Below are 13,338 nucleotides of genomic sequence, written 5' to 3'. Positions count from 1 at the left end.
ACAGTCTCTATGCTGCGTGGTACCACGTAAGACCTTTTTGTGTTCACAGGACAGACACAAGTGCCTCTGAGGATATCAAGAGCACATTTCCCTTCCTCCCTCTTTCTCCCCACCCCAGATTGGATATTGAGGGAGCTGGCATTCCTGGTCTTCCTGGCGGGCTTGACCCCAGCACCTGATGTCAGAAGTTGCCCATTCCTCCATCCCTACTCAATTCTCTCAATGCTCACCAAATTCTCTCACGCTGGCCAGGCCGATACCACTGGTGCCACCAGTCACTATTACCACCTTGCCGGGGTAACGCAGACAAGTTTCCATGCTAGCTGTTTGCCTCAGGTTCTCTTAATGACTAAAAGTCATCTGAGTTTTTGATTAAGGAATGGCATCAGTACAACTTGTGGTTTCCCACAGTGAGCACACCCATGATCTCAGAGCATGCTGGGGGATGTAGTCCTTCATCTCTTCAGAGATCTGTTGGAATGATAGCCTTTTCCTGGAACAACTGCCTTACTCCCATCCCCACCTTTTACCCCATTTATAAGATAACCACATTTTATTTGCTGTCTCCATCTATGCATTAGAAAACATACAAGGAAACATCTGTGAAAAGCTTTCCAGTATGTCTATTTTGCATATTTCTTTTTATTATTACACCATCTCATTTTTTATTATTTACAGTTCCTCTGGAGAGAAGTTTATTGTTTGAAAACAGCACACTCTGAGTCCTGGAGGAATTTCTAAAATTGCCCAGTACAAATGCAAAATAAAGCTGTTTTATTTGGTGAATATTATTGAGGAAACTCAATGAAAGAGAATTAGTGAGAAGAATTAAGTGATTTTTTAAAATCCTTCAGCTTTCTAACATGACATCATATTATGTAACAATCATCATTTTTTATTACTCCTCTTTATACAGTCTGCAGTTTCCAGGTGGCCAATGCATCGTGAGGATTTTTGGCCTCTACCCTCTCTCCCTCAAAGAGTTTGGTAACCTATCTTACCACTTCTCCCATAAGAGCATGTTGACACCAGAATCCAGATCCTGGTAGCATTTGCCCACCAGCCACCTCTTGATTATTAATTAACATACTGCTTGAGGCAGCTTAATTAAAGCAAGGAAACAGAATTTCAGCAGGAAAATCTGCCTCAGTGGGGAGAGTGAAGAGCAGTCTGTTATAGACACAAAAAACAATCCTAAATCTTCCTGATCTGAAAATCAAGGTAGTTGCTTAAAGTCCACCTTACCATACTGGTAAGTCTGTACTGGAGAGAGGAGCATTGGGCTGAGCAGTCCATCCCCCACTCTCCCCCAACACCTGTCTTGTAGAGCTGGCTCATGAGTAGACATGGGCACGAACAGAAAAAAAACCCAAACATGGTGTTCGTTGTTCATTGCCATCCACAAACAATGAACACTGACGAACATGACCTGTTCACGAACATGTTCGATGTTCGATGTTCGTGGGAGCCAGCAGGCCCTCCTCCAGCCATCAAGATCCCTACCACACCACTCCCAGAATACCTACCTGAGCAGGCAGCAGGAAATGTACCAATAATAAATAATAGCTTGGCCACACAGCCTGGCAGCAGCCCTGGAACTTGAAGAGGTAGATCCCTATCCCACCACACACAAAGAAAATTCAAGCTCCAATGCACTGTCACTCTCTCTCTCTCAAAATGCCAACAGTAACTGTTTCTCCCTCACTGTCTGCAAAACCAGAGCTGGGAGCCCCCCTCCCCCTGCTCTTTGCTTCCTTGTAACAAATTTGGAGCTCCACACTTGAAAGGAAGACCAGCCTATCAAGCTAATTTGGGCTTAGATTGGGGTTTCCAGGGTAACAGCAGGAGTTCAGACAGAGTTTAGGCAGTCCCTGCCTCTGGTTGCCAAGGGAATTGATTGCAGGTGCCAGACTGTCTGGCTTGACGAACAGCAACAAACAGCCGAAGCTTGCAACGACCACCTGTTCGTTTAGAAGGGGGCCTCACAATCAGCTTGTTCGCGAACAGCTGATTGGGCTGTTCGTGGCTTTTTTTTAGTTCCTATTGCTGTTCGTACCCATCTCTACTCATGAGCTCTCCTGGCTTCGCTAACCTGCAACTCCAACTGGAGCACTTGGAGTTCCAGTTCAAGTTGAGCAAATGGCATTTCTATTGCCCTGCTCTTCCTGACTCTCCAGGCTAACTCAGAGCTTAAATAAGAAAATGTGAATCAAAGGGTCATTTGAGATTCAAAGACCTGATCACAACACCTTCCCCATTAAGATGAATTACTGTAGGCCAAACTCTCTTGAAAAGGTTGACCACCAATGCTTTAAGGCTTCTGTTGACATTGTTGAACTGAAAGAAGAGAGAATTGACATTCTAATAAATGAATTGCAATGAATCGCACAATCATGGCACAGTCTTCTTTTGCTGTCTCTTCATTTGAAGGGTAATCCATTCTGACATATTTTTTTCCATATTATCCCCTCCCCAAAACTGAAGGATACCTTAAAAAACAGGCATTTATCCTCCAACCTCTGATTGCAAGCTGTTCTACTTAGAGCTCCCTCTCTTTTGAAAATGAACTTTCATTTTCACAGCATCCTTGACAGATTTTTCAAGCCTTCCCTCCGACTGTTATGTAGCCATCTCCACTCCTCTCATATGCTTTACTAAATCATCAAAATAAGTTCTAATTGCAGTGAACTGTTTTTAACATTTGGTTTCTGGGCCCTCTTTTTTTTAATTTTTATTGGATTAGAAATCTCTATAATATCTATTACAATCAATTTCCTTTAGATATTCCAGTTCTAACCCCCTCCCTTCCCCCCCCTTTTGTTGACTTCCAACAGTTTTCCAACTCCTTATCCGTTTTTTCCCCCTACTCATTTCAAACTTATTTTATTCTATTAAACATATACTTTCTCTTCTAAGCTTCTATTATAGCACAGTGCTATCTCTATTCCCTTTCCCACTTATCGACTAAATGTTACATTCCTGGCATATATTCTTTAATAATAACAGTCATTTGTCTACTTTTGTACTCCATATTCTATCTTATTTCTTGTCTCGTCAATATGGGGCAAACAATTTGTCCCTTATTCTGCATAACTTTAAGTACTTCTATAAGCATTATATACATTCACTGTAAGTCAATCAATTTAAATCATACTCTATATGTTGCTCTTTACTTCCTTCTATCTTATATTCATTCTATCTTGGTTATATAATTCCTCCATTATACAATTATCTGCCAGAAATAAAATTAGTTAATTTCTATCCTTATAATTCTTATAGTAACACCTCTATTACTTAGTACTATGTATAGTAGTCAAATAAAATATTTGCTTAGAATTTCTCATTTAACTCTCCTCCCCTCGGTAAAGTCACTTCCCTCTTCTTGTTGTATTTCAGTAATTTTCAAACTGCCACAGTTCTCCTCGGTTTCTGGGCGCTCTTTGAGGGGCTTAAGTTGACCAAGGACTTCAGCTGCTAAGTCCACCAAGGTGGTGAGACAGGCAGGAGGGAAGGAGAGCTGTTTTGAGGGATCACAGACTGGGACTTACTGAATGTGAGGTGGTCAAAAAAACAAAATACTTGGGAATTGAGTTAACAATGAAAAATATAGATTTATATAAGAATAACTATGAAAAACTGTGGGTACAATTGGAAAAAGATATGATAAAATGGAATAAATTGAACTTGTCATTGATGGGCCGTATATCTGTGGTGAAAATGAATGTATTACCAAGGGTAATGTTTTTACTGCAAACAATCCCAATTGTTAAAGAGGTGAAACAATTTGATAAGTGGCAAAGGAAACTCTTAAACTTTGTTTGGGCGGGCAAAAAACCAAGGGTTAAGATGAAAGTATTGTGTGATGCAAAAGAAAGAGGTGGTTTGCAAATGCCAAATTTGAGATTATATCACAAAGCGATTTGTTTGACATGGTTAAGAGATTGGGTGAACCTATCTAATCGTAAGTTGCTAACTTTGGAAGGTCATAACAATATTTTTGGTTGGCATGCTTATTTATGGTATGATAAATATAAAATGGATGGTATGTTTTTACATCATTATATAAGAAAAAATATTTTGGGGGGGGGACGTAGGGTCAAAAGGGAGGGGAGGGGAAGGGTGGGTTGGGATGAAATATGTATTTTGTAGGAGAAAGGGATATTGAAGTGATTATGTTTTTCAACCTATCCAATAAAAATGTTTTTTTTAAAAAAAAGGTGGCGGTGGGCATTGCCATCCACTCCACTTTTAATACCAGCTAGCTGAAGGGGGGTGGGCATTGCCACCTGCTCCGCACCTAATACCAGCTGGATTAATGTGGAGGTGGGCATTGCTAATTGCTCTTCTCCTATTACCGGCTGTGTTAAGGCTGGAGATGGGCATTGCCACCTGCTCTGCTCCTAATACCAGCTGGGTTAAGGCACAGGGAGGGCATTGCTACCTGTTCCGCTTCTGTTCCCTGCCTGGGCTTCCCACCAAGGCATGTTTTATGGAGCAATATGGTGAGTTACCTGGGCTTTCATTTGTGGCAGCACCCTCTGGTGGTGCACCAGGGTATAAAGTGAATTGTCTGAAACACGCTTACTCAATTATATATAGAGAGAGAGGATACATCCCAGGAAAACGGTATGGATACAGCCTCTGCAATATAAATCCATGGCTAATTAAATCCTTTGTTTGCAGCACAAGGAAAACAGTAGCAAAAACTTAAATCTATTTTTTAAAGATACTAATAGTTGGTTACAAAAACTGGGGGGCCTGCAAAGAATCACTGGGGCTGGACAGCTTGAAAATATTATCTGCTTCACCTGTCTCCTCCTCCTCCAGGATTCTGTAAGCTCTTGGGGGACACTTCCTATGCACAGCCTTATGGAAAAGGAGATTATTCCAATAGATTTGAAAATAATTGGATTAATTACTTAACTTGTAATTCTAGAAGCTACCTTGCCTTGCACCTAAATCAATTCCTTCTGTTTCTTTTGTCATAAGTAATAACATTAGAAAGTGAAAAGCAATATAGGGACTGTTAGTAGCATTTATATCTTCTCCAGAAAAGTGACCCCAGCCCAATTTTCTGGATCTTAAACTCTTACAATGCCGATTATCTATTATCATTCCTTATCTTCTCCCTCTTTATGCATTTTAAGAGTAATAGATCTCCTTGCACTGCACCTGGGTGGAGGGGAATTCTCTTCTACACCATCCAAAAACCATAGAGGTTGGGTATCCTTTTGCATCTGCTCATCCTATTTAAACCACTAAGGCTGCCGTTTCCCCCTTGAAAATTAATAGCAGCCTCATGAGCAGGTATTCAACAGATAAAACTTACCCCAACACTGAGACACAGCCAGAAAAAACTTGCCAATTTTACTCCTGAAATACGGGCACACAGCCACAGTCCTCGTATCAGAGAGTATAACCAGAAGTAAGATTGCCACCTTGTATTCTGGCATCCTGGACTTTAAGAGCTTTACAACAGCTTGAAATTCAGCAGATGTGGCTTCACTTGCTATTAAAATAGAAACCATACCACTTCTAGTCCCCTTCTCCCAGAATTTGAACCACAGCTGATAGGGATAGTTCTTGTAACCTGATTTCAAGGCAAGGAATCACTTCCGGAACATATCCAAAGTAAATTATCTAGTCAAAATTGATCAGGGTGATGTACACTCAAATAATCCACCCTTCACACAAAGGTCCAAAGTCAGAAAGTTGAAATAGCAACAATCAAAAGTCCATTGTAAACATGTAAGTCAAAGTCCATAAAGTGTAGTAGTGCAGAAGAAAACTTTTTAAAATTTATCTTTTTCATTTTTCTTTTTGCAGAGAACCTTCCAGTATTGCAGATGGTGTTATGATGACAGTTCACCCAATGAGGGGGCCGGCTTGTTTGAAATCTCGTTTCAACTATCTTCCTCAGGAACCTATTGTAGGTGGTCCTTGATATATGCAGTTTCTTTGACTAGAGCCTTTGAATAATTATGACTTTACGTATTTATCATTATTTTGGTTTTTTGCACCTCACTTTACAGTAGGACATGAGAATGAAATACATACCTTTACTTGGGAAGCTGTGGGTTGGATTTAAGTATCCATTTGTATCAAGAGTGTTTTTGAATCACATTTGGTTTGTGTATCATGATCACACTATTGATGACTATGTCGCTGTGGGGGATTCTTGTTTTTGTTTGGATTGGAAATAAACAAGCAGGGACCTGTGAGAAACTCATGGGTAAATTCCCTCGCTGATCCATTCTTTGTTCTACCCAGCACCATATCTCTCCTTTCACCACCTTTCTCATCTTGCCACTACAACCCCAGGGGAACCTGCAGGCTTGCAGAAAAATGCCAAAACTTAAAAAAGGAGGGGGGGGGTTGAACCACCAAAAATTAAAACAGTACATGCCACTGTTTTTGGTGATTCAACCTCCCCACTCCGTTTTCTTCGGGGTGGGGTATTTTTCGGCAAAGCCAGAGGTTCCCCTGGGTTTGTAGAAAATCGTCTCCCTTCTGAACCTGGCCCCATTCACTAGATTTATCAGTCCTCACTGGGGAGGGGATTCAGAACTAGGTATATTGAGGGTGCATGCTGATAGGCCCTTAGAGAAATTATGCCCAGTAGGCTCCCCTCCCCTACATTGACTGACTGTGTTGGAAACAGAGGTAATTTCAACAAGGCAAGAAAAAAAGACAGAAAGGTGGAGAATCTGAAATGCCTACCATGTCTCTCAGATGGGAGGCATGGAACTTTTATTGTGTGGACAACAAGCTGGAATCAATTACATAATGGAAGGTGATTTAAGCAAGAGAAGGATGCTGCCTGTTCATCCTCCAACATGAGCAAGAGCTCATAATGGTGTCTGCATGTGCCAAGATGTCGCTGCCTATGCACTGCTGGCCATCACCAAGAAAGGGTTCCTGGGGGGGGGGGGCATTGTGAATGGTTCTATCCTATGGGACAGGCCTGCAAGTGGGGCAACCAGAGCCTATGCCAAAAGAATGGGAATGCTTCTCAGGGAGGCCCTTCAGGGATCTGGACAAGGAGCAGTCAGGGTTTGGAAATAATGATCCCCCTTCTCCAGCTGGAAAGAAGAGGCAGGTGTGTGTGGAAAGAATGTACGGAACTTGTCAAGATACGTTACTGGGAGTTGGCAGAAGTACCCTGGGGCCTGCAAAATCTCTCTCTGGGTTACAACGTGGTGCAGAGAACTCACTGCTCTATAGGAGTGCCTCTGGACTCTATTTATGGCATTTGTTTTATTTGTAAGTGTACGAAGACACCATATAAGGGAACCAGCCCAGGTAATTGCTTGCCCCTGGAACTTTTCAGTGGGTGATGATGCAGGATTCTCCTCCCACTTATGCCAAGGCACTCTAAGGCTGGAATATGCTCTAGCACCAGAGAGTCAGCTCTCCATATGGCTCTTCACTGGACCCACAAAAGGTGCTCACAGAGAACCCCTCCTCCAACAAAGCAGATATGAAGGGGAACATGTTTATGGAGAGACCATTCTCCAGTGCTGACAAGCAATCCCTCCTCTAATCTATGTCTAAAGTCCTGCTATACAAGCACGGAAACAAGCTGAAGAAGATTTTGAATCCAACCATTGACATGCATTTTACCAGCTCCTGCACCTTTAGGAGACACTAGATCAGTCTCCATTAATAGCTTTAGCAAATGTATCATCATTAGCTAATGGCTGTCACCTGTGCTGCTGTTAAAGTAGGCCTGGCTGTTCATTTTCTATTGACTAGATAGCCCTGAGTCCTGAACACCTGTAGTACAGATCATCCAGAGTACCTGTAGTACAGCTATCAAAAGCCTGTCCATATACAATCTGAAAGGGGATGCAACGGAGAAACTAACTGGTCAAGTTAAAGGAGTGGATGGGGGAAAGAACAGAGGTCTCTTCTTCACTGGTTGATCCTTAAAAGGCCACAGGACTTCCCAGAAAGAGGACTTTGACTCAATGACAGCTAGACAGTCAGCTCTTCTCCCCAGCCCATGCAGGAACCATGAAGTCCCCTCCCCCCTGTGAGCTCCCACTACTGCTTGGGCCAGGTTTGGCATCCACCTGGCTCTTCTTTGCAAAGCCAAGTTCTGCTCCACCGCTGAGCACCAGGTTCAAACCTGTACAGAAAGTTCCTTCAGCGGCAAGGTACACGGCAGCCAATGCCACCTCTTCTGGGGTTCCAAAACGTCCCATAAGCTGCAAGAGACCAGACAGAGAAATCGGTATCCTGCACTCAGCTCATGTATATACACACAGCGTACTAACACTATCCCTCTAGACAGCCTTGGCTCAGTATGGGATCTTTTCTAGCCCTTAGGAGAACTCTGTGGATATTTCAGAAGCTGAGCAGCAGAACTGGGAAGCATTTCCAATTGATGGCTGATGACACTCCGGCTGCAATCCAGAAACCCTTTTCTGAGAGTACCAATGAATAAAATGGGAACTACTTCTAAGCAGACCTGCTTAGGAGGACTGCTGTCTTACAATGCCATCCTAAGCAGAGTTACCCCTTTCTATAGTCCATCAACTTCAACAGAGCTAGGTAGTAACTCTGCTTGGTAGGGAACTTCCTGATGACGAACAGAAGCAGAATCTGCTGGGCAAATATACTTAAGTTGCATATGATGTCAATTTTAGAGTTTTTTTATGAAAAAGAATTTTCATTTTTTTTAACCACACTTGATCAATTTGCCATATTTATTGAAGTTTATACATAGGTAATGGAACACCCCCCCCCATTCTGCCACGACCCTGTTCTGGTTTCCCCAAAATGCACTTGCCTGATAATCTTTGCCTTCCTGAATAACAGCTTCTGGATTTGGTGCCAGGTTCGCATATCTTCTCCACATACCAGGCAAGATATTACTAGGTGAGATGCTGAAATTCAACATATTTTGGAATGTTGGTTGAGGTGGGGGGGGGAATACAATTCACAGGCACCCAACTCAGAGGACAGACCTATCGCATGCAGAGGATGAGTTGCATGGACTAGGCACCCCCGGGGGTCACAGTACATGTGGACCTGGACTACAGTGATAACTTGTAACATCTGAATAAGCTACCTAAGCAGAACCCTACAGAAAACAAATTATTCTATCAGGACTGAAAATGAGGGGACCCATCTCTAGAGTTCTGACATTGTAATTCTGGAAACTAAACAGTAGATAAGCATGCTTTGTGCCTAAGTTGTAACTTTTACTACTGAAAAGGGGGCAGGATTACAGGGCTTTTTACAACAAATAACTTCCCAAAGGAAAATATAATATCCAGCACAACTGTCTGGATATCACACATTTTCAATGCCAGTTACCCATTACCCTTCCTCTCTCACTGTTATTTCCTTTCTTAGGCATTTTAGATGGGAAGCTCCTTGGGGCAAGGGCCTGTTTCTTTTGCTGATGTTCTTCAGAAAAGCCCCCTAAGCATCCAAAGCATTATTACAATAATCATCCCATTACCAGTTGACCCGTACTCCGTACTGGCTTTCTGAGATGGCCATGGATTTGGTCATTGATATAACAGCAGCCTGTAAGATAAAACAGATAAGGTAGCCAACCCACCATTGAAGGCCTGGCCTTCTTTCCCACCTCTGACAGCAGCTCAGTGTGCAGATATCATAAAGTAGAGCACAGAAATAAATACGATCCCCTCTGATCCTGTCTGCTAAACAAGGGGCCATTAAAAGCATGGGGGAGGAGGGGTCAAACCATGAGCAGCCCCAAATAACAAACCAATAATATTCTGTCTCTTCTCCTGCTTCTCTTCCATATCAGTTATCCCAAAACCAGTTATCCTAGACTTCACCCACTCCAGATCAGGTTATAAATTCAAAAACAGAGCTGCCGAGATTGTAAAGATACAAAGAAGCATCCTTCAGGAGGTATCCTTTCAGAAAAAGTGGACTCTGGAACCTTTTCCTTCTTTTCCATGAGGAGAGGAAAACATAGTCGGGGGTGGGGGGTGACACCAGCCCAACCAGACTGTAGGTGAACATCTGCCTGTTATTTTCTCTCTTACACTCAGACCAGCCAGCAAGCTCCAAACACCCATCACATTCTCTCTGTGACTGATATGCTCTGCCCATATATATATACCTTTTTAATAGGTTCAGGGTTTACTTTTTTAAATACAAATAACAAATTTACACTAAGCTGTTAAACCTGTACTGGATATTTGTTATAGGCAGGTTTAAGAATTTCCAACTGACCAAAAAAAGACCTGGGCCGGGTGCTGGTGTAACCCTTGGCCCACTAGAGGGAGTTAAAGAGTTGAAGTGTTCCTTATAAGGAAAAAAAGGCGCAATTTTCCCTGAGAGATTGAAGGGCCTGAAACTGCTGGGAGAAAAACTCTCACCTCAGAAGCACTCCTTTGAAAGACAGTTCTATATTAATATTTTAGGTATGATAATTTCATATACTAATTACTGAAAGGGAGGATTGTGTTTTTATTAATTGGCTGTTAGTTTATATTTTGATTGTTGTTGGGACTTCTTTGTATAACTGTTCTGTATTAATATTTTAAAAACTACAGTAAACAAGATAAGAAATCCCAACACAAAGCACAGCTACAAGCTGGTGCATCTTCAAGGGACTGGCTAGACAGAAGTCAGAAAAACTGAGACCCAGGTCCGCTCGAATACAACCGGCTTGAATTGTTACATGATAGTGGTTGTTGTATATACTTATTTTCCCAAATAGGATATATTTTCAAGTTAATTCATTGTTATTTTCATAAATGCAAGCATCACAAGATGGGATCACACTGTCATAGAGGGGAACTCTCTCTGTTTCTTTAAATAATTTTTTTAATATTGCTTCTTGAATTAAATAAGTTACACTAAACCTTTAACAACAGCTTCATAAATAAGGATCAGTAGGTGAAGCTTTTCATAAGATGAAGAGATTTGTGCAGGAGACTTGCCTTGGTTTTTTTTACTGTAAAAAGCTTCATGTGCAGATGAAGTAGCCATTAAAGACACAGGCACAAAAGCTTCAAGAAATTTTGGCAAACCGAAGCTTAGAACAAAGAAGAGCCTAATGGCTGGTTTTCCTGTCATCTCAGAATTACCTTGGTTGAGGCATATGTCAGGCCTTTCTTAAGTCCAAGTTCAGCATAAAGACTACCCATGTTGATAATGTTTCCTTTTGTTCTCCGTAAGTAGGGCAGAGCATACTGCAGACGGAAAAATGTAAGGAAAAACTGTCAGGTCCAAAAAAAGAGGAGACTTAGTAGCATGACTTATACTGTTTCAGACCACTGATAGTTGATCTGAAACACAAAAAGAAAAACAATTTAAGAGACTTTCAACTTCCCCTCCCCAGCCATATCACAAATTGCCATTATAAAATTTGTGGAATATTTTATATCATCTTCTTCCAAGTCATTATACACTTAAACATTAAAAAGATTAAGCCAAAGATGATTTACATTGAATTTAAAAAATCAATAGAAATGTAAGTTTATTAAAGGTGATTAAATTCAACTTCTGAATAATCCTTGAAGATGTCTGATAACAGTTAACCAATGTAAACATTGTCCTTTTTTAACTACTCTCATTTAGTTGAGGACCTCAAACACTCCCAATTTTTTAATAGCACCCCTTCCCCCCTGGAGCTGTTACCAAATTCAAAACTAATGCCTGGGGTTTGAGGGAGACAATCACTCTTTACAAGTTTAAATAGTTAAGACCTGATTAACTCCTAAGTAGGGATAGCCCCAGTTAGTATTTGGATGGGAAACCATCAGTTCAGGGATGCTACACAGCAGCAGGCAGTTGGCAGACCAAATCTGTTTGTCTCTTGCTTTGAAACCCCTATGGGGTCTTTCTAAGTCATCTGTGACTTGATGGCACTTTACAGACACAAAGTTAAGAAGAAACAGACCTTGCCCGAAATGATACCATCAAATGGAATGGCTGAGATCCTGCACTGAATGGGCACATTTCTCTGGTGCAAAAGCCTTTGACCAACGCAAGAGACTTTAGCACTGATAGGCGAGCCTTTTGTAATGGCAGAAAGTTCTATGTGCCATGCCAAAAGCACCACCATTTGCAAAACTGGATCTGAGAGATCCAACTCAGAATATTCTGATGGTAGTCCCAGTTTCTTTCCAAACTGCTGTTGCCTTCTCACAACCCTGGGTTTTTTTCTTTATGCCAGATGTAATCTAAAGGTTTTTGATAAATGTTTGCAGTTCTCCAAAGAGAACAATGCCACCATGTGGCCATTTAAAAGCAATTCTCTCATATATAAAGACTCAATGAAAATAGACTTCAGAAAAAGTCTGAGAGCCTTGCTACAAGTGACATTTTACACGTGAAGGATAAAGGATCATTTTCGCAAGTCTTTCTGGGAACTGAAGTTCCTCTCCCCCACCCCTTTTCCTTTTGTTCCTTCCCGTCGCTGCCTGAAGAGACAGAGAAGCTTTGGCAACATCAGATTTTGCAAATCATCTTGCTGGGGGTGGGGGATGCTCCGGAGAAAGCTGAGAAAGTTGCAGCTGCCTGCCCCAAAGATCATTGAGAGCAGGCTTGTGACTGGAGGAACGATTAGCAAAAGTTGCTGTTGCCGCAGTCTTTCTCTGTCTCTTCTGGCACTGAGGGGAAGGAACAAAAGGAAAAGGGGTGGGGGAGAGGAACTTCAGTTCCCAGAAAGACTTGCAAAAATGATCCTTTATCCTTCACGCGTAAAATGTCACTTGTAGCAAGGCTCTTAGCCTGAATTTCATGATGGTTGTCCCCTGTGTGACATATATCTTTGCCCTACAGATATTTATATCAGCCATGGATGAATCCATTCTAAAGAGTGACGGTCAAGATCTTCGATCTTATCTCTCACAACTGAGGAAAAAGTAGAAAATAGCAAGAGTCGAGTAGCAACTATAAGATGAACAAAATTTGTGGTAGGGTATGAGCTTTCATGAGTCACAGCTCACTTCTTCAGATACAACTCATGAAAGCTCATACCATACCACAGATTTGGTTAGTCTTATAGGCATGGCTCATTTTGAGCAGGAACACTCCGCAACGCCATTCTGGCAGTTCCCCCAACAGGTCACATGTCAAGTCAAGTAGCCCTGCCCACCTGACTTTCGGCCATTTGGGGCTGTTTTGGCCTCGATTGGATCAGGGCTGAAACAGCCCAGATTGGATCAGTGCTGGGTGGGGGAACCTTCCCCCACCCAGCACCGACCTGATCCCGGCTGTTTCAGCCCCAAATGGGCCCAAAATGGCCATTTGGGCCCATTTCTGCCAGGATCGGGGCTGAAACGGCCTGGATCGGGTCAGTGCCAGGTGGGGGAAGCCTCCTTCACCCGGTCCCGGCCA

General features: G+C 42.1%; 2 protein-coding genes across 2 annotated transcripts in view; both read right to left on the bottom strand.

Annotated features, from left to right (window-relative positions):
• Nucleotides 1–318, bottom strand: part of LOC129339510 (uncharacterized) — a 37,128-nt gene extending 36,810 nt beyond the window's left edge. Inside the window, exon 1 of the mRNA XM_054994090.1 lies at nucleotides 231–318. Coding sequence (XP_054850065.1) covers nucleotides 231–318 — 88 coding nt within the window. The remainder of the gene's footprint in view (nucleotides 1–230) is intronic.
• A 7,667-nt stretch (nucleotides 319–7,985) lies between these two features.
• The window catches only part of LOC129339509 (uncharacterized short-chain type dehydrogenase/reductase y4vI-like), a 36,189-nt gene continuing 30,836 nt past the window's right edge, over nucleotides 7,986–13,338 (bottom strand). Inside the window, exons 16-19 of the mRNA XM_054994089.1 lie at nucleotides 11,082–11,186; nucleotides 9,473–9,540; nucleotides 8,795–8,891; nucleotides 7,986–8,210 (exon numbers count right to left, since the gene is read on the bottom strand). Of these exons, the coding sequence (XP_054850064.1) occupies nucleotides 7,986–8,210; nucleotides 8,795–8,891; nucleotides 9,473–9,540; nucleotides 11,082–11,186 (495 nt within the window). The remainder of the gene's footprint in view (nucleotides 8,211–8,794; nucleotides 8,892–9,472; nucleotides 9,541–11,081; nucleotides 11,187–13,338) is intronic.

Source organism: Eublepharis macularius, chromosome 12 (genome assembly GCF_028583425.1).
Source record: "Eublepharis macularius isolate TG4126 chromosome 12, MPM_Emac_v1.0, whole genome shotgun sequence".
Classification (NCBI taxonomy): Eukaryota; Metazoa; Chordata; class Lepidosauria; order Squamata; family Eublepharidae; genus Eublepharis; species Eublepharis macularius.
The sequence above is the reverse complement of the archived record's forward strand: the minus strand, read 5'-3'. Positions and strand labels throughout refer to the sequence as shown.